This window comes from Crocuta crocuta, unplaced genomic scaffold (genome assembly GCF_008692635.1).
Source record: "Crocuta crocuta isolate KB4526 unplaced genomic scaffold, BGI_CrCroc_1.0 scaffold3, whole genome shotgun sequence".
Classification (NCBI taxonomy): domain Eukaryota; kingdom Metazoa; phylum Chordata; class Mammalia; order Carnivora; family Hyaenidae; genus Crocuta; species Crocuta crocuta.
Genome location: NW_027529934.1, coordinates 714,995 through 734,272, shown reverse-complemented (window position 1 = coordinate 734,272; position 19,278 = coordinate 714,995). Strand labels below are relative to the sequence as shown.

The 19,278-nt window shown below is 45.8% G+C and overlaps 1 protein-coding gene across 1 annotated transcript; it reads left to right on the top strand.

Annotated features, from left to right (window-relative positions):
- Positions 1–220: 220 nt before the first annotated feature.
- On the top strand, positions 221–17,602 carry IRF6 (interferon regulatory factor 6). Its single transcript, XM_077763158.1, has 9 exons — positions 221–393; positions 4,190–4,273; positions 4,825–5,001; positions 9,078–9,282; positions 10,785–10,913; positions 12,966–13,124; positions 14,315–14,707; positions 15,618–15,736; positions 16,901–17,602. Exons 3-9 carry the CDS (start codon positions 4,828–4,830, stop codon positions 17,123–17,125), a joined length of 1,404 nt encoding a protein of 467 aa, XP_077619284.1. The 5' UTR covers positions 221–393; positions 4,190–4,273; positions 4,825–4,827; the 3' UTR covers positions 17,126–17,602.
- The last annotated feature ends 1,676 nt before the right edge of the window (positions 17,603–19,278 follow it).

Genomic DNA, 19,278 nt, shown 5'->3' with positions numbered 1-19,278 from the left:
CCCGAGGGCGTAGGGTCCAGTCTCCAGTCTGGGAGTTTTCTCAGCCAGGGATAGAAGCGGGAGAGCAAGGTGGGGAAGGGGCTGGGCAGCGCGAGGAACTCCGCCCAGGAACACAGGGTATCAGATTTCCCGGAACCCGCCAATCCTGAACGTGAGGGGGCGTGGCCGCACCTGGGAGGCGTGGCCCGACGGCGGAGGGGCTGCGGCGTCCTAGGGCGAGGCAGTGACGTGAGCTCGGCGCACCTGGGCCGGGCAGGTAAGGGCCGGTGCCGGACGGGGAGCGGGGCTCGAAGAGTCTACCTGCGCCAACCCGGTACTGCTTGCCAACCGGTCGAGGAGTGCTGGGGACTTAGTTCGGAGGACGACCGCTTCTTGTAGCAGGACTGAGAAAAGGTGAGGACGCTAGCTTCTGAACGCTCGTTTTGGAGTGGGGGGTTGGGGATACACCCGCTTCAGAGGAACCTTGCTTGAGAAGTCTGTTTGTTTGGGGGTTGGGGGGGCTCAGGCTCTGGACGCTTGTCGCCCTGCTTTAGGTAGCTTTTGGGCGGTCCTTGCCCTGGAGTACGGGGCGCCTCCGACACCACACTTCTCTCTCCCTTTCCCTCCCTGCGCTACTGGAGTGTGCGGCTCACGGCTCCTATCCGCCCACCAGAGGATAGAGCTACGGCGCCTCCACCCCTCTGGTCTTACCAGCTCGCTGGGCCGCCGGCCCCAGTGTCCCAAAGAGGGGATTTCCGAGGCCTGCGGGCCCTTGGTCCTGGTGGGTGTTTGGGAAATGGAGATGGGGGCGGCCAGGCGCTTTAGCCAGTTTGTTTTTCCTCTCTGAATTTGTTTGGTACAGCCAGGCCCTTCGCCTTGGGCCTGGGAGACACCCCTGGCTTTCCAAGCAGCCAAGCTCGGTGTTGGGGAGGGTGGCTCAGGGCGTGGTTGCTCTGGGGGTGAGGCCCTCTTTGCCCAAGGGGATGGAGGGTGGGTGTGGAAAAATGGGGAAAGTCTCCCAGGCCCGACTGGAAAGGAGGCCCCCGGTGCCACTCTTTCCGGGGAGCCTGCTTTGTAATAAAGGGGTCACCTCTGTCCCCACCCTGCTCCTCTGGTCAATGTCAAAAGTGGAAGCCGTGGGAGGGAGGGAGAAGGTGCTTGAGTAGGAGTCGGTGAAGGCTGGTGCTGACCCAGGAGAGTAGTTTGGGGAGAGGTGTGTGCATAACTCATACCAGCAGCACCACCGTCTCACCAGCCACCAACTTCAGTCCAGCAGGGAGGGAGGGCATGGGGATTATGGCACAGAATTTACTCCTAAGCAGGGCTACACTAAAGGGAAGAAAGGCTGGGGAACTGGGAAGGTGGCGTTCGGTTCCCTCCAGGAGAAGGAAAAAAGCAAGACTACTGGGCAAGTGTTTCTACTCTGAGCCAAACCATTTGACAGGCCAATCTCGAATCTCAGCTTTGAAGTAGTGCTGCCCCTGAAAACTAGTCTGGACAGGGGCTGCAGAGGTGGCAGTGGAGGTGTTTATAGACGACCTGCTCTCCGGAATGGGGGTGTGAGAGAGGAGAGTTAGTGCCTTGGGGAGGTTGAAAATATCCCAGCTCGATGCCCAGCATGAGGGGAGCGGATGGGTTAGCATCTTTGTTCTTTGGCTAAATACCTGTTGGAGACACAGGCCTTGAATTTCACTGTGATGGCAGCTGGAGATACTAGGGATGGCTTCAGCTAGGCTAAGGTTCTGTGGGCACTGAGATTTGGGTGATGAGAGTGTTTTGAAAGAGAACTCTGATTTAGGTGGGTTTGGTGGTGGGTGATACGCAGTCTTCTCCCTAACCACTTCCATGGCCCTTCATGCTGCTGGGATCTTGTTAATGTTTTTGGTTTACTTTCTTAGTGTGTAGAAGAAGGGAGGGACTTGGAAGGCAGGGTTAGTGGCAAGATTCAGTACAGCACACACTGACTCAGGAGTGTTGAGTTCAGGCCCCAGACAAAGCACTTTTCTGGGTCTGAGTTAACCCAGCTATAAAATGGCGATGATAATGCATACCACTTCCAGATCACGAGGATGAAATCAAACATATTAAATAAAAGTGTATGTAAACACTGTAAAGTCCATGTAGATATGAAAGATTGTTGGTACTATGGTCTCATCAGCTGAAGGACATCATCTTTTATACCTTCCAGTTGCCAAGAAATGTCTTAGCTTCCTAAGTGAATATGTTTTTGGTTACAAAAATATTACTTGTAGCTTTTTTATTATTATCATAAATTGAAACATGTCATTGTAGGAAAATGTGAATCATATACACAAGTATATGGGCAAGTTTAAAATCCACTCATAATCCTATCACCAGGTAACCATTATGAATCTTGTTACATTGTTGTATTATCTTTTCCCTTTTTAAATTACGTGTGTATGTGCATAAGTACCCAAATGCATGTTATGTTACAAGGTGAAGATATACTCTACAGTCAGTATTGTATGCTGTATTTTCTCCCTTAACTTCATGTTGTAAACATTTCCCCAAATCCAATAAAATTCTTCAGACGTCCCGTTGTTAATGGCTGCTTAATATTGCAGCCTGTGAATATGTAATTAGCCATTTTCCTCTGTTATTTTGGTTGCTTCCAGCTTTTCCCTCTCTGCCAGTTTTTAGAGTCTTAGTTCCTGGGTGGCAGGTAGGGGAGATCTTGGCTGACTTCCAGAAGGTAGAGAGGGTTAGCAGTAAGGGAGGTGGGGCATGGAGGCAGGCAGTCTGGGGCGGGGTTGCTCATGTGTGGTGCCATCTTGAGAGAATGTTGCGAACCCACGACTCTAGATCTTAACAATCCATCTCTATGGGTGGCTGCTTCTCTTTCCCTATCACTGTGTACAGTTCCCCATGTTGGCTTGGTTGCTTTAATTTTTTCTTGATGAGCTGTCGATCAGTTAGGCTAAGCCCTTTTCTTCAAAGTCCGTCCGGAAGTAGATTTCATATGTCTGACAAGCATAGACCCAGTTCTTACCGGTACTGCATAAGTTCATGCTGGGTTGACCAACGTAGTGCCCATGTACCTATTCAGCCTTTCCTTGCTCCATTCCCTTTCAAGTAGGCTGGGACTGAGGAGGAGAAGGTAGAACTTGCCCTTAGGAGAATATGCATTCTCTCCTCCTTGTAAGGTAAATGTTCTCCCCGGTTTGATGGCTTGACTTGCTGCCCTTCTAAAACCATGACCAAGAACATGGAGATGGGGTAGGGGACAGTTGAATCCTGCATGCCAACCTTACCTGCCCACTGTGAGCTGTGCTCCCAGGGGGAAGGTTTCAGCTGCAGGACTTGTTAATTGGGTCAGAAGGCTCAGGTGAGAGCAGGTCCTTCCTTGCTCTTAAAGTGCCAGAAACGGAATTGGTTTGGGTTTTCCCTGTTTGTTGGGAGTCTGGCTGGGGAAGGAAGTGGTGGTAGGAACCACCCCCTCAGCTAAGCTCCTCTGAGTGGGAGCTCTCAGCTGACTCATCTGGTTTGGTTTCTGAACTGTGATCCAGGTGGGGATCTTCCTGGGTGTGAAGGTGACTTATTTATCTTCCTTTCCCCAGGCGGTTGGGGGGGCTTGAGCACTTCCAACGTGGACTTCTTCAGGGAGCCTGAGGAAAACTATGTGCTTTCTAACTGCCATAGTGCTGGACACACAGTAACCAATGAGCATATATTTGTTGAGTGAACGCTAGTTTGCAGGCCTCCCTTTTTCACCTGAAGTAAAAACAAAGTAAAATGAGAACGCCAGAAAAAATCTAGACAGGACATCCCAAGCACACAATTCTCTAGTGACTCACTTGTCCTTCCTAACGGCACCCAATCTGGGCAGGCCTTTGTTTCCTGCTGTGAGTGCTGGCTGCTGCCGAATGTTATCTGCTGTGCCCGTGTGTTTTTATGAGAATCAATTGCAGACTTTACCCAGGCCAGCTCCTGCAACCAAAGAGTTCACTTTAGCCTTCGTGTGGAGATAAACAGACCCAGGTGGAGGAGGCTGTCTGAGCAGAACAGAGCCTGTCTTATGGTGGTTTAGCAGCTGAAGTTTAGGAACCGTAGCATTTGATTATTCAAGGGCTCCTGGACTTTTCTGGACACTGGTGCAAGACCGGGTCCTCAGAGCCTTTGTCTCCCTGTTCCCAAGTGTTCTCCTGGCCACTGGATTGTCCTGTGGATAACCCCTTTTTTCTTGGCACAGAGTCTTTGGGTGGCTCAGAGAAAGGGAAGCTGACTGGAGGCCCAGCTCTGCGGATCCCCTTGGATACACTGCCTGCTCATCTCCGTAAGTGAGGACTTTGGAACGAGGACCCGCCCCTTGTCTACTTCTCTCTCAACACGATGGTGTCATTTCTTACTAAAATATTCCCCGCTCTGTTTTTAGTTCTCTGGTCTAAAAAGAGAGTGTGCTTCAAATTCTTGCCTTGTATCTTTGCCGTCTCCATACCTTTTTTTCTTCCTTCTCCTGAGATGAGAGTGAAAAGAGCAATTACAAGAGCCTGTGGTTCTTCAGGAAGGACTGTGCTCCAGCAGGGGTGACATCATCTTTTTTATTTTTCTGCTTCAGGATTTAAATAGAAGAAATGTGATCTACTTACATGATAAGTCTGATTTGGCTAGAACATGAAGCATAAATGGCTTTGGAATGAGAATCAAAAGAACCTTTTAACCTCTTTTCTTTTCTTCCTCAGCTGGCACAGTTTATTCCCATATTTAGTTTCTTTGCTGTAATCTAATGAAACTGTAGCTCTATCATACAGGAACAGTGGCTGGGAAAAGTTCCCAGAGGCTGGCCTAATTCTCCTGTGCTCCCTTCTCTTCACCTCCCCCACCCAGATCATGGCCCTCCACCCTCGCAGAGTTCGGCTGAAGCCCTGGCTGGTGGCCCAGGTGGATAGTGGCCTGTACCCTGGGCTCATCTGGCTACACAGGGACTCCAAGCGCTTTCAGATTCCCTGGAAACATGCCACCCGGCATAGCCCCCAACAAGAGGAGGAAAATACCATTTTCAAGGTAAAGGACTTCTACCACCGGACCGGTTCTGTCAGACCTGTGTGGATGTTTTTGGTTTTTCTGTTCTCTTTGGTATTTTGGCATGGGGAATATACTAGATCCAAATGCTCCTGCATCAGGGAGAATGTTTATGGGGGGTGCCCAAACTTCAGCATAGCAATTTCTCTTGCTGGGCCATGTCTATAATGTTTAAAGTGGTTTATTCTTTCCCATTGGTCGAAGGAACTCCACTCATATCCCAAAGGATCCCAGGTGCAGTTGGCTAAACTACAAATGATTGGACAGATGCGGTTGTTCCAAAAGCTCTCTAGGGTCAGCAAGTAACTCTTGCTTTTCACTCATTCAGGGTTCTTGCTTTGGAGAAAGGTATTTGGGCCAGGGAATGGCTCTCTAGACCAGGAAGGAACTACTGAGTGTTAGCGGGCTCCTAACATAACCTGTAGGATGGGTGTAGAGGGCTCTTTGCAAGTTTTTCTTTCGGTATTAAAATCCCTCACCCCACCCATAACCTCTGCTTAAAAATGAAAGGTGATTTAGTGCAAGTTTTTATTCTACAAATATGTTTTCTTAAATAAAAAATAGCTGATATGAGAGTTGTTTTACTTGACTGAAAACCAGATTGAATCACATGGCATTTTACAAAAACTAGTGAAGCCAAAGCTTGACTTAAGACTGAAGTAGGTGGGAAGCTGGCTGTGGGAAGGAGTGTTACATTGTTCGTAACTCTGGGGCCTGTGCCTCTGCTCCAGAGCAGCTTCTCTGTGCTGGTCAGTCTTACATGTCAGCTGCTTTAGTTTCTATATCTCCAAGACACGGAGAAGTGAGTTTAGCCTTTTCTTTCCTCTATAAGCTGGATATCAGAAGTGAAATCCAGTCCCTATGCTGGACCTCTTAAGGTTAATGCCCCAGGTTCTTGCTGAGATTGGGTCAGAAAAGGTGGGCTCACTCCTCAAAGAAAGCCATCGGAGAGATGTTTCCCACCCAACTCAGTTATATAAGGTATAGATATAAGTGGTAGAGAGAAAATTGGCCTGAGGGCACTTAGAAAAAAAGTAAATGACCACTTTTAATTTACCAATTAAATAATGATATGAAAATGGGAGGGAAAACATCTGTAAACCAGTACCAGCTACTGGAGTTGGTATTGAGGGGGGAATGGACCTGCCCTAACCCAGCTGGCCTGTGGTTGTGGCCTTGGTCTGAGACTGGATTTGTTGTTGGTGGCTGGCCACAGAGGAAGAGGTTGGTTCCTCAAAGCCCCACTCAAGAGAACACTCTGCATTCTTAGGGCTTGAGAAAAAGGTGGCTGCAGGAAGCTTGTCTTATTTATATCTGTATCTCTGCTTGTGGAATGCTAAGGGAGGGCCTTTAAGTCAGGAGAAGAGTAAGGGTGCTTTCACCCATCCCCAGTTCTGACAGGCCCCGGGCAGGATATGTGGGGGGCTGGGGGAGCAGTGGGGTGCTAGCATTAAATGGGTGCCTGTTTTGTACCCCATGTCCATTATTTAATTCTCAGCAACTCTCTAAGGGAGGTATTACTCTCATGTTTTAGATGTAGAGGCTGTCTTAGGGAGGCTAAATAACTTGCCAGAATCACACATTCATTAAGGGGTGTGGCCCAGATTTGAACCCAAGCCTATCTGCTCCCCATTATCATACTACCTCATTCTGGCCAGGAATTGGAAGATCTGGTTTCAAATCCTACTACTATCACTTGCATGTATGGTGTTGAGCAAGTCACATCATCTCTTTGGGCTTTAGCTTCCCCTCCAGTAAAATGAGGGATGAAACCAGTCTTGCCTGCCTCAGAAGATGGTCTTGAGAATTGAGTGAAATAATGTATGGGGAGCAATAGTGAATTACCATTAAAACACAGAGGTTACTTCCATTTCTAGAAGAGGAATAGGGACCTTCACATGACCCGAGTGTCAGAGGCAAGACTCAGAATGGGTTTGAGTAAGTCATGTTTTGTAGATCCCAATGAATGCCATGTGGTGGGTGCTATGTTCTGCTGCATCAGCCCTGGGTCCTCTGTACCTTCTGAGTGGGTCCTGAGGAGGAATGTCTGTGTTGTGAGCAGGGAGGCTGGGACAGTGCTTCTGGGTTAGTCTGCCTGCCTGGGTTAGTCTCCATGGAGCGGCAGGGATTTAGGGAGCCACAGAAACTTGCAGACCCATGCCAGAGTCAGCACAGCCCAAGCCAGCTGGGTGGGGCCAGAGTGGGAGAGGGCACAGGGGATCAAATAAATGGAAAGGTAAATGTGATGAGGCAGCAGTCAGATACCACCAGGCACAACTGGAGATGTACTTCTCAGACCCTAGGGATCAATGAAGTTGAAATCCCCCGTGGGGAGCTGTATGGAGTGGTTCCAACATAGCCACCTTGGCCAGACCTCTTCATTCTATAGTACAAAACAAATGCAGGTGCCCCCAAGTCTGAGGAAATGGTTCAGAAGTGAGCCGGAATTAGAAGGGAAGGATTTGAATTAGTGTTGGAAGAAACTTCCTCATGATGGTCAGGCTCTGCAGGGAGAGCCTGAGGGAGATGAGAGATCTCAAAGGATGGAGCAGAACGTTTCCATTTGAGCTTGAGATCAGAGGCAGAGGCAGAGAGCTAGGACTGGACATGTGCCCTGTCCGCTTGAACAAGTTGGTGTGTGCTTCCTGATCTTGACTACTCTGCTAATGGCGTTCCCCCTCTCTGCATCAGAATGCGATGTCCTGAAGAAAGCATAGAGATCTGAGACTGTCTTAGCAGCGGGGGACAGTGGATATACCATGAGCGGAAACATACATGCCATTGGAGCCGAAACTGAAAACCAGAGAGTAGGAGCCAAACTTGTTTTAGCTCATGCCACCAGCCCCTGGTGTTTGCAGCAAATATTTCCAATGAAGTGGGACTCTGAGGAACTAGGGAAGGGCAGGGGGTCTGGGTTTACTAGGACATGGGCCAGCTGAATGAGGCCCTCAGCCTCCAGCTGAACTCCCAGAGTATGCTTCCTGTCCTCCTATAGGCTGTTATTCCTAAAGGTACTTGTTTTCTACAATTATTTAAGCATCAGATTGAAAAATGCAGGGGGAGGGAACAGCAAGGCCAAACTCTTCATATCACATGCCATCTCCCTTTGTCTTCTAAGCAATTAATGTCAAAATAAATAAGCCAAAAAAGCCCCGAAATCCTGCTATCCAAAGTTACCATCAGCATTTTGGTGTATATAGCTGACGTTTGAACAATATGGGTTTGAACTGAGCAGGTCCACTTAAAAGCAGATTTTTTTTGATAAATACAATACTGTGTATTTTCCTTCTGATTTTCTTATTAGTATTTCTTTTCTCTGGCTTATTTTATTGTAATACAGCATATGATATACAAAGTATGTGTTAATCAACTTACCAGTAAGGCTTCTGGTCAACAATAGCCTATTAGTAAAGTTTTGGGGAGTCAAAAATTATATATGTGGATTTTGGGGGTGCCTGGGTGGCTGAGTCGGTTAAGCATCTGACTTGATTTCAGCTCAGGTCATGGTCTCACGGTTGATGAGTTTGAGCCCTGCACTGACAGTGCACAGCCTACTTGGGATTCTCTCTTTCTCTCTCTCTCTCTCTCTCTCTCTCTCTCTCTCTGCCTGCCCCTCCCCACTTGCTCTGTATCTCTTTCTCAAAATAAATTTTTAAAAAAACCTTAAAAATATATGTGGATTTTTGACTGTGCAAGGAGTCAGTACTGTCAGAACAGTCAGACTGTTCAAGGGTGAACTGTATTTTTTTCCAGACTTTTCTTTATTTTCTACCCTCATTATAGCCACTCTTGACAGGTGGTGCTGGCATCAACACTTGAGATAAGGCTCCTCCTTTCAAAAGATTATGTTTGCTTATGGTTTAATTTCCCTTCCCTCAGGCCCTGTTTTGCCTGGTCCTGAGGGTAGTGTTTCCTGCTGCAGGCTCTGTAGATTGGCATTGGGATGGTGGGGCAGTAGGCAGGGGTGTGTATGTGTGTGTGTCTGTATGAGAGAGGGTGAGCACACTGTAGTATTTCTGGGGAACAGCAGGCACTCACTGCAGTTTCCTATTCTTCAGGCCTGGGCTGTGGAGACTGGAAAGTACCAAGAAGGAGTGGATGACCCTGACCCAGCTAAATGGAAGGCCCAGCTCCGCTGTGCTCTCAACAAGAGCAGGGAATTCAACCTGATGTACGATGGCACCAAGGAAGTACCCATGAACCCAGTGAAGATATATCAAGTGTGTGACATCCCCCAGCCTCAGGGGTCAATTATTAACCCAGGTGAGGCCCCAGCTGCTGGAGAGATGGGTGCAGTAAGCCAGGTTCTGGGCTAGACTCTTAAAGAGATAGTTGGGAGTGCCTGGGTGGCTCAGTCAGGTTAAGCATTAGACTTTAGCTCAGGTCATGATCTCACAGCTTGTGAGTTCAAAGCCCCATGTCGGGCTCTGTGCTGACAGCTCAGAGCCTGGAGCCTGCTTCTGATTCTGTGTCTTTCTCTCTGCCCCTCTCCTGCTCATGCTCTGTCTCTGTCTTTCTCTCTCAAAAATAAACATTAAAAAAATTAAATTGAAAGCATTAAAGAGATAGTTGACTTGAAACTCTCTTACAAAGTTTAAGATTGGTAAAGCAAGAAAGACTTTACCTAGGAAGCACCAAGAGAACAAAAGATGTGAAGTCAGCAGAATCTTCTTGTTCATTTAGGGGAATAGTTACTAGACTGACTGCTTAAAGCATTAGAAAGTAGAGGCTATATAGAGTCCTATGGTAGGAAGAGCTTCCCTTGGGACTCAACACTGAGAGGAAAGGTAGGTAGTTTTGAAGATGGAGGAATTAAACCTTAGGAGGTTTGAGTTCTGAACCTGGCTCTTATCACTTTGCTCCTTGTGGAACACTGAGTCAAGTCATTTGAACTTGGAGCCTCAGTTTCTTCAATGGTAAAATCTGGGTTCTCATCTTTCCTGCCTACTTCAGAGACTATTGTTAAGACTCAACTGACATGACATTTAAAAGCTATTAAGTTCTCTTTGTAAATGTTGGATGAGTGATTATTTAATTTGTAGGATACTTTTTCTAAGAGAATATCACCTGATCCTCCTATTTACCCAATGCCTGGCAAGTGACAACTAAAGACCAGATAATTTAGACTTGTCCTCCAATGAATCTAGTGAGGCCCTGCCAAGAGGGAAGCACCTGTCCTCACGTTAAGCTTACAAAGAAGAGAAGTTGGTGTTCTTGAGTCCTTAACAGGGATGCTAATGTGTAGCAAGAGGTTGAAAGTAGGAATAAGATATTTCTAGGAGGGGCGCCTGGGTGGCTTAGTCGGTTAAGCGTCCAACTTTCGCTTAGGTCATGATCTTGCAGTTCGTGGGTTTGAGCCCCGCGTTGGGCTCTGTGCTGACTGCCAGCTCAGAGCCTGGAGCCTATTTCAGAGTCTGTGTCTCCCTCTCTCTCTGACCCTCCCCTGCTCATGCTGTCTCCCTCTCTCCTAGAAATAAATAAAACATTAAAAAAAAAAAAGATATTTCTAGGAAAGGGGAGTAGGGTGTACAGCTCCTAGGTAGGGGAGGAGAAGAGAGCTCATGTTAGGGCTCAGTAGGAGTTGAAGCCAGAGATGAATACACCTTTGACTCCTACTCTTTTCGACTAGGGTGTTGAGGGAGCCCACTGAACCCAGGGAACCTCTTATCTAACAGTACCTAATATGTACAGTGGATCAGCAGCAAGGATGGTAGTGCAACCTGAATGGCTCACTTGGGGGTTTTGCATGTCTGTTTCTCGAATAGGATCCACTGGATCTGCTCCTTGGGATGACAAGGATAATGATGTAGATGAAGAAGATGAGGAAGATGAGCTTGACCAGTCACAGCACCATGTTCCCATCCAGGACACCTTCCCCTTCCTGAACATCAATGGTGAGTGGGGCTGATAGGTGGTACAGAAGAATGAGGAGGATGGAAGAGGCTTTGACTTTGCAACTGCTGACCCTCCGGCCCCCACTGCACTGGGAGCAGGGAGCAGGGAGCAGGGAGCAGGTCCTGTGGCCGAGCTGCTGGTCTATTAGCAAGTAGGCATCATAGACAACAGAACGCTGCTGACCCAGTTGTCACAGTGGGTGGCAGAGAACATCTGAATCTTACACATAATTCAGAGAAATTAAAAATTCATATTCATTCTCAATCCCATATGTAAATGCATCAGTTATAAATTTCATGAGTTTTCCTTAAGGCCAAGTGCAGCAGATATCATTTTCATGAATTGTAGGCAAACTCTTCCACTGTTTCTCCTGGTATAAATTTTGTGTCACTTCCTTGACAGAGTCTACTTTGCTAGGACTATAGCTTGTGATGCTTGTGATTTCTGCATCTCTTAATACTAGGCTTTGATAGAATTTATCTGCAGGAGAGTATTTGCTTCTTTTCTGGGCTTTTTGAATTCAGCTTCCCAGGAAAAATGAGAGGTTGGAAGGTCACTGTGACAGGGCAGGTAGTGACTCTTCCACTGCACATTCTGAGGAAGCTCAAACACAAGGTGAATTGCTTTTCCGCATCTTCCCTTGAACTGTCCATTTGACTAGGAGCAAATGCTATGCATTTAGATCAGAAGCTTGTCACTGCCTTTCTAATTCCATCTGGCTGCTATTGATCAAATGAGATAGTTGTGCCACTTAGAGAATTTAATATATCAAGATGATTGCTTTGCTCTTTTGGAATACCCTACTCTAGGTGATTCCCTTACCTTTGAGAATCAAGAAATGACTCTTATTATCTGTTCACTTGCCCTCCTTCACTTAACTTGCCATTTATATCTTTACAACCAAGCGATGAGTAAAGAAAAATATCATTGAGGTTTTTTATGGTCAGTATTGCCACAGTGCTACATGACCACTTAGTGGTTTGGGTTGGATACCTGGAAATGTGAGATCCTTTCCTAAATCCTTGGCTGAATTATCCTATTATTCTCACCTCTTAAAAGGATGCAACCTATTTCCAGGATCCTGATTTCCTATTTCTGTTAATATTTTACTAAAGCTAATGTTGTGTGGCCTTAGGTAACAGGCTGCCTTGGATCCTCTTTGGGAAGATATGGGATGTCTATTAAAAACGAAAAAGTAAAATGGGTACATAGTTTTAACCAGGCTTGTGCACAAAGGGTCAAAGAAACATTAACTTCTATGATTTCAGAGCTGTTGGGACAGAGGAAGAAGAATTGTTGAAGAATAGATGCCTAAGACGTGAGGCTAGGAGGAGAAATCTGTAAACTTTGGAGTGAGTCAACTTTGACAAGAGCAGGAAAATAGGATGGGTATTTCATTGTCTTTCTTAGACGCTTTAATTGGATACTTTTGAATAAATTGTGGTCTTACATGGTTTAAAATTCATAATGGTATAAAAGAATCAATTTATTGATTATTACAAAGGTAATCAATTGAAAGGTTTTCCCTCCTTTCTGTCTCTGAACTTTGTGCTCAGTTTCCCTGGAGGAAAGAGATCCTTTCAGGTTTTGGGGTATCCTTCCAGATGTTTTGTGCATGTAAAACCATTTGTTTGTTTTTAATGGAATGTCTATATACTGAAAGCTAATCAACTAATTCAGTTGAGTTCATTTTATTGAAGACAGCCAAGTCCTACTTAATTGCTGGGGTCAAAATCTGCAACAGGAAACCTTTCTCTCATGCCCATTCTAATTTAACACCAGAGAAGACTCACATGTCTGTTAATTGTCAACAAATGCAGGTTTTCTGAACGCTGAGTTTACGGGAGAACTAATGTGATTAGGAAGGAGAGGAAGCAGGGGACCTTATTATTGTGTTAGTTGTTGGGAGCCATTGATAGGTTGCTGCCACACCCGAGTCATAGTCTGGTGTTTGACTCTTATCTATTGCCCGTGTTAGGTTTTAGAGCCTCAGACGGGGTGATGTATGTATGTGGTACCCCTGCCTGCTCACCCACATCCTTCTGTTCTAGGTTCTCCCATGGCACCAGCCAGTGTGGGCAATTGCAGTGTGGGCAACTGCAGCCCTGAAGCAGTGTGGCCCAAAACTGAACCTCTGGAAATGGAAGTACCTCAGGCACCCATACAGCCTTTCTATAGCTCTCCAGAGCTGTGGATTAGCTCTCTCCCAAGTAAGTGAGCCTTGATCTTTCTCGTCGGGTCTTTAGCTCCTATTATAGTCCCTTCCCTGCCCCACCTTCTGCTTCCATTTCTTTGCCATGTCTAGAGTAGCTAGCTGTCCTCCAGGCAGCCTCTGTGTCTGGTTCCTGGCTGGCTGATGAGTCACCAGGGAAGAAGTAAACATTAGTTCATATCTACTTGCCCATGAGGGTGCTCTGATTCATTGCTGCTCTAGGCTACTCACCTATAGGTGGTTAGAAAGCCTAGGCTGATCGGTTTGGCTAGGGGATCCGGGGACAAGGCCAGTTGTGGGATACAAAGGTGGATGGTCATGAATTCAGTAAAGAAGGCTCTTGATTCATTGCTGCTCTAGGCTACTCACCTATAGGTGGTTAGAAAGCCTAGGCTGATCGGTTTGGCTAGGGGATCCGGGGACAAGGCCAGTTGTGGGATACAAAGGTGGATGGTCATGAATTCAGTAAAGAAGGCTCTTAGATTTTGAGGAGCTTCTGGCTGGAGGAAAATCTTTCTGAAGTGAACAGATTGATCTCAGTGAAGAATCAGTGTCATTGCCCCATCTCCCTTTCACAGTGTACATGGTGGTAGTGGGGATAGGGTAGGCATGGAGATGTGAGTGCTAGCATGTTGTCCAAGAGGCTAATAGCTTTGATAAGATCTATAACGTTCAATGGAGGTTTGAGGAGTGAAAATTTACTTTGCCGTGAACTGTTTCCTTTTATGATAAATTGTTAGAACAGATCCACAGAGTGTGTTCATGTGTTTTCAGAAGAAGGCTTGGTATTTTTTCTTATTCCTCTGGTTTCTTTAAAAATGAGCCAAAAATGTGACACAAACCAGATACCTTGGTTTTTAGCTCTTTCCAATGCTTACTGATGTGAAGACTCAGTATAAGTGAGGAGACCAGACCTAGAAGTCTGGAGAAATTATAACCCTTAGGGTGTGATGGTTAAACAGAGATAGTATACATGGACCTTGAACTGTCTGCTTTAAGGCAGCCTTTTGACTGAATATTCCAGGAATAGGTTGATGTCTCCCTTTATTACAGGAAGGACAAGTATGGCAATGACATTCCTGAATGCTGGTTGAAAGCTGGCTTGATCTTGATGGACTTGCATGAGTCTCAGGGATAGACAGGTTGAGCAGCAGAGCAGGACTCTCACTGTCTTCTCTCATCTTGCAGTGACTGACCTAGACATCAAGTTTCAGTACCGTGGGAAGGAATATGGGCAGACCATGACTGTGAGCAACCCCCAGGGCTGCCGGCTCTTCTATGGGGACCTGGGTCCCATGCCTGACCAAGAGGAGCTCTTTGGTCCTGTCAGCCTGGAGCAGGTCAAGTTCCCAGGTCCAGAGCACATCACCAATGAGAAGCAGAAGCTGTTCACCAGTAAGCTGCTAGATGTCATGGACAGAGGACTGATCCTAGAAGTCAGTGGTCATGCCATTTATGCCATCAGGCTATGCCAGTGCAAGGTGTACTGGTCTGGGCCATGTGCCCCATCACCTGTTGCCCCCAACCTGATTGAGAGACAAAAGAAGGTCAAACTATTTTGTCTGGAAACGTTCCTTAGTGGTAAGTAATTTTTCAGAAAGTTGATGGTTGGAAACTGCTCCCTGGAAGGTTTTCCTCCTTCCCTCCCCCACCCTCTTCCTGGCTCTGTAAAGATCTTAACAAAAAACTACTTCTGGAGGACGTCAAGGTAGACGAGAACTTTAGTGCTGAAAACTCAAAGTGACCTGGACAACAAAGAAGCACATTCTACTCCAAAGCTATGTACTTGGAAGCTATTTTTAGGTTGGTTGTGGCTGTTTTAATGGCAGAAGAGAGAGACAGCCTTGTCATAACCACCAAATGCCACCAGCTTATCCTTAACTTTGGAAAGTAATATCATCATAATCAGCAAAACATACTCTTCTCATTTGGGAAATATCTGAGTGGCAAATTCAAGCATACAAATTTATGAAATGTGGATTTTTTTTTAAATGTTTTTTATTTATTTCTAGGAGAGAGAGAGAGGGAGACAGCATGAGCAGGGGAGGGTCAGAGAGAGAGGGAGTCACAGACCGAAACAGGCTACAGGCTCTGAGCTGGCAGTCAGCACAGAGCCCGACGCGGGGCTTGAACCCACGAACTGCGAGATCATGACCTAAGCGAAAGTCGGATGCTTAACCGACTAAGCCACCCAGGCGCCCCTGAAATGTGAATTTTATAATATAATTTGAACCTCAGGTCTAGTTAAATGATGTCCAATAGAACCCTCTGAAATTATAATGTTCTATATTTGTCTTGTCCACAATAGCCCACATGGGGCTATTGAGCATATGTGACTCATATGACTAAAGAACTATTTACTTTTAATTAATTTAAATTTAATAGCCACATGTGGCTAGTGGTCCCCATATTGGACAGCATAAAATATGATATTTACTAAGTGGATATGGAATGACTGAGTACACCAAACTTGCTCTTCCACCTTCCACAGATCTCATTGCCCACCAGAAAGGACAGATAGAGAAGCAGCCGCCATTTGAGATCTATTTATGCTTTGGGGAAGAATGGCCAGATGGGAAACCCCTGGAAAGGAAACTCATCTTGGTTCAGGTGAGGAGATAAGAATGTGTCAACAACTCTTTGCCTTTTTACCAGTGCTTTAGCCCCTAAGACTAGGGTTGTGTTGAGCAAAGATCTGTATCAGGCTAGGTGGGTTTTAATCCCATCAGACAGACTAGCAGACTCCGGCTTTGTTTATTGCCAACAACCAAGTAGGTCCTATTAAAGTAGGGCCAACCTGGAGAATACAGGGTCCTCAAAGTGAGTGACTGATTTAGTGAAGATCTTCTCTTTCATTCCCTTACTGGCATTAGAGTCTTGCTGAAACCTAACAGGATATTATCCTTTCCATCTCTTTTAGAGAGCCTTTTTCAAATAATTTTTTTAAATGTTTATTTATTTGAGAGAGGTGGGGGCAGGCAGAGAGAAAGCGAGAAACAGAATCTGAAGTAGGCTCCAGGCTCTGAGCTGTCAGGACAGAGTCTGACATGGGGCTTGAACTCATGAACCATGAGATAATGACCTGAGCCAAAGTCAGGCGCTCAACTGACTGAGCCACCCAGGCGCCCCTTAGTAAAATCTTTTAAGCTACTTTTAAGAATGTAACCTTATTCGAGTAAGTGGGCACCAAGACCACTTGGGTTTAGTCCCTGGATTTATACAAAAAAATAGGCGACAGATAAAATGTGAGTAAAAGTCTTGCCAAATAAGCAACTGTTTGCTTAGGCATATGATGTGATGATACATACAGGTTTTTTATTTTTGTTTGTTTTTATCTTCTAGAGTGAATCTTGGCAGGATGGTCCAGGGAGGTTGAAGACATACCGTGTATCTAGACATTAGAGTTGGGGCTTCTCCAGGGCCTCACTGGTCCTTCCTTCAATCTTGAGTCCCTCCTGCCATCTATCTATTTATTTAAGTTTATTTATTTATTTTTGAAAGAGAGAGAGAGAGTGGGGGAGGGGCAGAGAGGGAGTAGGAGAGAGAGAAAGTGGGGAAGGGGCAGAGAGAGAGAGAAGAGAGAGAACCCCAAGCAGGCTTTGCACTGCCAGTACAGAGCCTGATGCGGGGCTCAAACTCACAAACTGCGAGATCATGACCTGAGCCAGACAAGAGTCGGACACTTAACTGACTGAGCCACCCAGGCACCCCCTCTTGCTATTTTAAAAATTCCTTTCCTTCACCAGAGAATTGTGTGCTCTGTGTTCTGAACAGGTCATTCCGGTGGTGGCTCGGATGATCTACGAGATGTTTTCTGGTGATTTTACACGGTCCTTTGACAGTGGCAGTGTCCGCCTGCAGATCTCAACTCCAGACATCAAAGATAACATCGTTGCTCAGCTGAAACAGCTGTACCGCATCCTCCAAACCCAGGAGAGCTGGCAGCCCATGCAGCCTACCCCCAGCATGCAACTCCCTCCTGCCCTGCCCGCCCAGTAATCATGAATGCCATCTTTTTTTTTTTTTACAGTGTTGTACATATGAATATTTTTTATTCAGATTTAACCAGCTCTTAAACCTCTCCTTTCTTACAATGTTAGTGGTCTCCAACTCTCCACATATACTTGGCTTTTAAAGTTGATTTAATTTATGGAAAAATCACCCTTCATATTTCCCCTTTCTTTTTTAAACCTCCCCATGTTAGTGTAGGAGGAGATTTGGCCTGGGAGTTTGGACACCAGCCTTTTTTGCACCTCTGCTTCAGTGGTATGACCTTAAGCTATTGAGCTATTTAATCTCTAGGCTTCAGATTCATTACTGTAAAGTGAAGGGGTAGAACAATGCCTGAAATACCAGCAGCTTTAAAACTCTGGCCTGATGACTTCATTCTACTTGTACAAGGCAAAATTGCCTGGGACAGACCCTTCTGCATTGTTCTAGCACATTTTTTTTTTTTTTTTTTTTTTTTTTTTTTTTTTAATTTCTTCACACGACCTCCAAGGCCTGCCTGACCTGGTCTGTCTCCCCTCGCCNCTTTTTTTTTTTTTTTTTTTTTTTTTTTTTTTTTTTTTGCTTTTATTAAAGTTCCCTCAAGCACTGATTTGTCCAAGATTGATCACCGTTTGACCTGTTCTGCTAGTATAGTAAGCTGGCTCCCTGACGGGATAAGAGAGGTAGGGGAACTGGCTGGTTGCTTAGGAACCATGCTTGATATCTAAATAGAAATAGGTGCCAAAGTCTGAAAGTCACCTGGTCTGTGGAGTAAAGGCTAATAAACTGAGATTCTAAAGGGAATCTGTCAACGGAAGGCCTAAGGATTCTGCACAATTGGCTGTCAGGTGTCTACCTTGCCACCATTCAAATAACACTGTGTGTATGTGTATGGTAGATGAGAGTATATGACTCAGTGGTACTCTTCAGAGAAGATAGAGCTCTTTTTCCTTTTTTTCTTTAAGGAAGACCTGGGAGTGAGCTGGGCATGACAAACTCGTGACTACAACAGGGACACTTCTTGTTTGGGAACTTTTACAGTCTTACTACCTTTTGGATGTTTTGCTGTTGGGAAAATGGAGTATTCAGTTTTAAGGCCAAAGTGAAAAAGGACTGGGCAGTGCTCTTCTGCAGAAGGTTCACCTGGCCCTAACCTGCTTGTCTCCCGTCTTGTGGAGGTAGCTGGGTGTGAACAACTCAGGTGAAGAGTGGTGTAGAACACTGCAGATGGCTGCCACAGACTGGTCTTATCTGTTAACTTTTGCTTCATCCCTGACCTTTCTGTCCTACGTGTAACCTTTTTTTCTTTTAAGACCAGCATAATTGAAACTCCAAAACCTAACTGGAAAACAAGATGTTAATCTCTTGTTGCAGGCCCCTAATCCTCTTGAATACTGATGCCTATCTGCCAGGGCATAATAAGAAAACCAATGTCTAGTGTGCTGCCCTTAAACTAGGCCATCCCCTACTTGCTACTGAAGTTGAGCTAGCTGAAAAGTCAGGCAGCTTCAAAAGCCAAAGGCTCAATTCAGTCACAGGTGGCTGTAGGACTTCTTTAGAATGCTAAAGCTGTGGTTTTAGGGTCTCTAAGGGACCTAGTGGGATCTGCTGTTATTAAAGTATGACCAAGAGAAGTCTGGGTAAACATCAGGTGCTCAGCTGTGAGCAGAAGTTGGGCTTCTAGAAACTAGAAAAGATGCAAGGTATAGAGCCTTTATATTTTTTGATCATTTTGTTGAGTGGGTGACGTGAAGGATTTGGTCTTGGTGTCTGGCTGTCTCTGTCTGTACCTGGCCAGCTCAAAGTTAAAAAGAACCCATCACAGGTAAACCGGGAAGGCAACTGCTAGATCTGGGTAGTCCTTTTCCCTTATTCTGCGAGAGGCTAATAGCCAGTCTGTCCATCTGGCTGGGGACCCAGATAATGTGAGCTGGGAGAAGGTTGAAAATTGTGTTCTGAAAGGCCGAGAAGGATCAAACTTTTAGTATGTGACTGTAATAAAAAATTTATCAACATGTCAGAGGAATGGTTGAGTGGTTCTACGTGGTCTTAATGAGAGAGCCTGGTTTCTTCCGTGTTTTCTGTTGTTTTCAGAATGCTCGGAGAGAGTGTGTAGGGCTGTCCACTGATCTCCCTCAGTGCTCCTTCTCTGGTCTCGATGG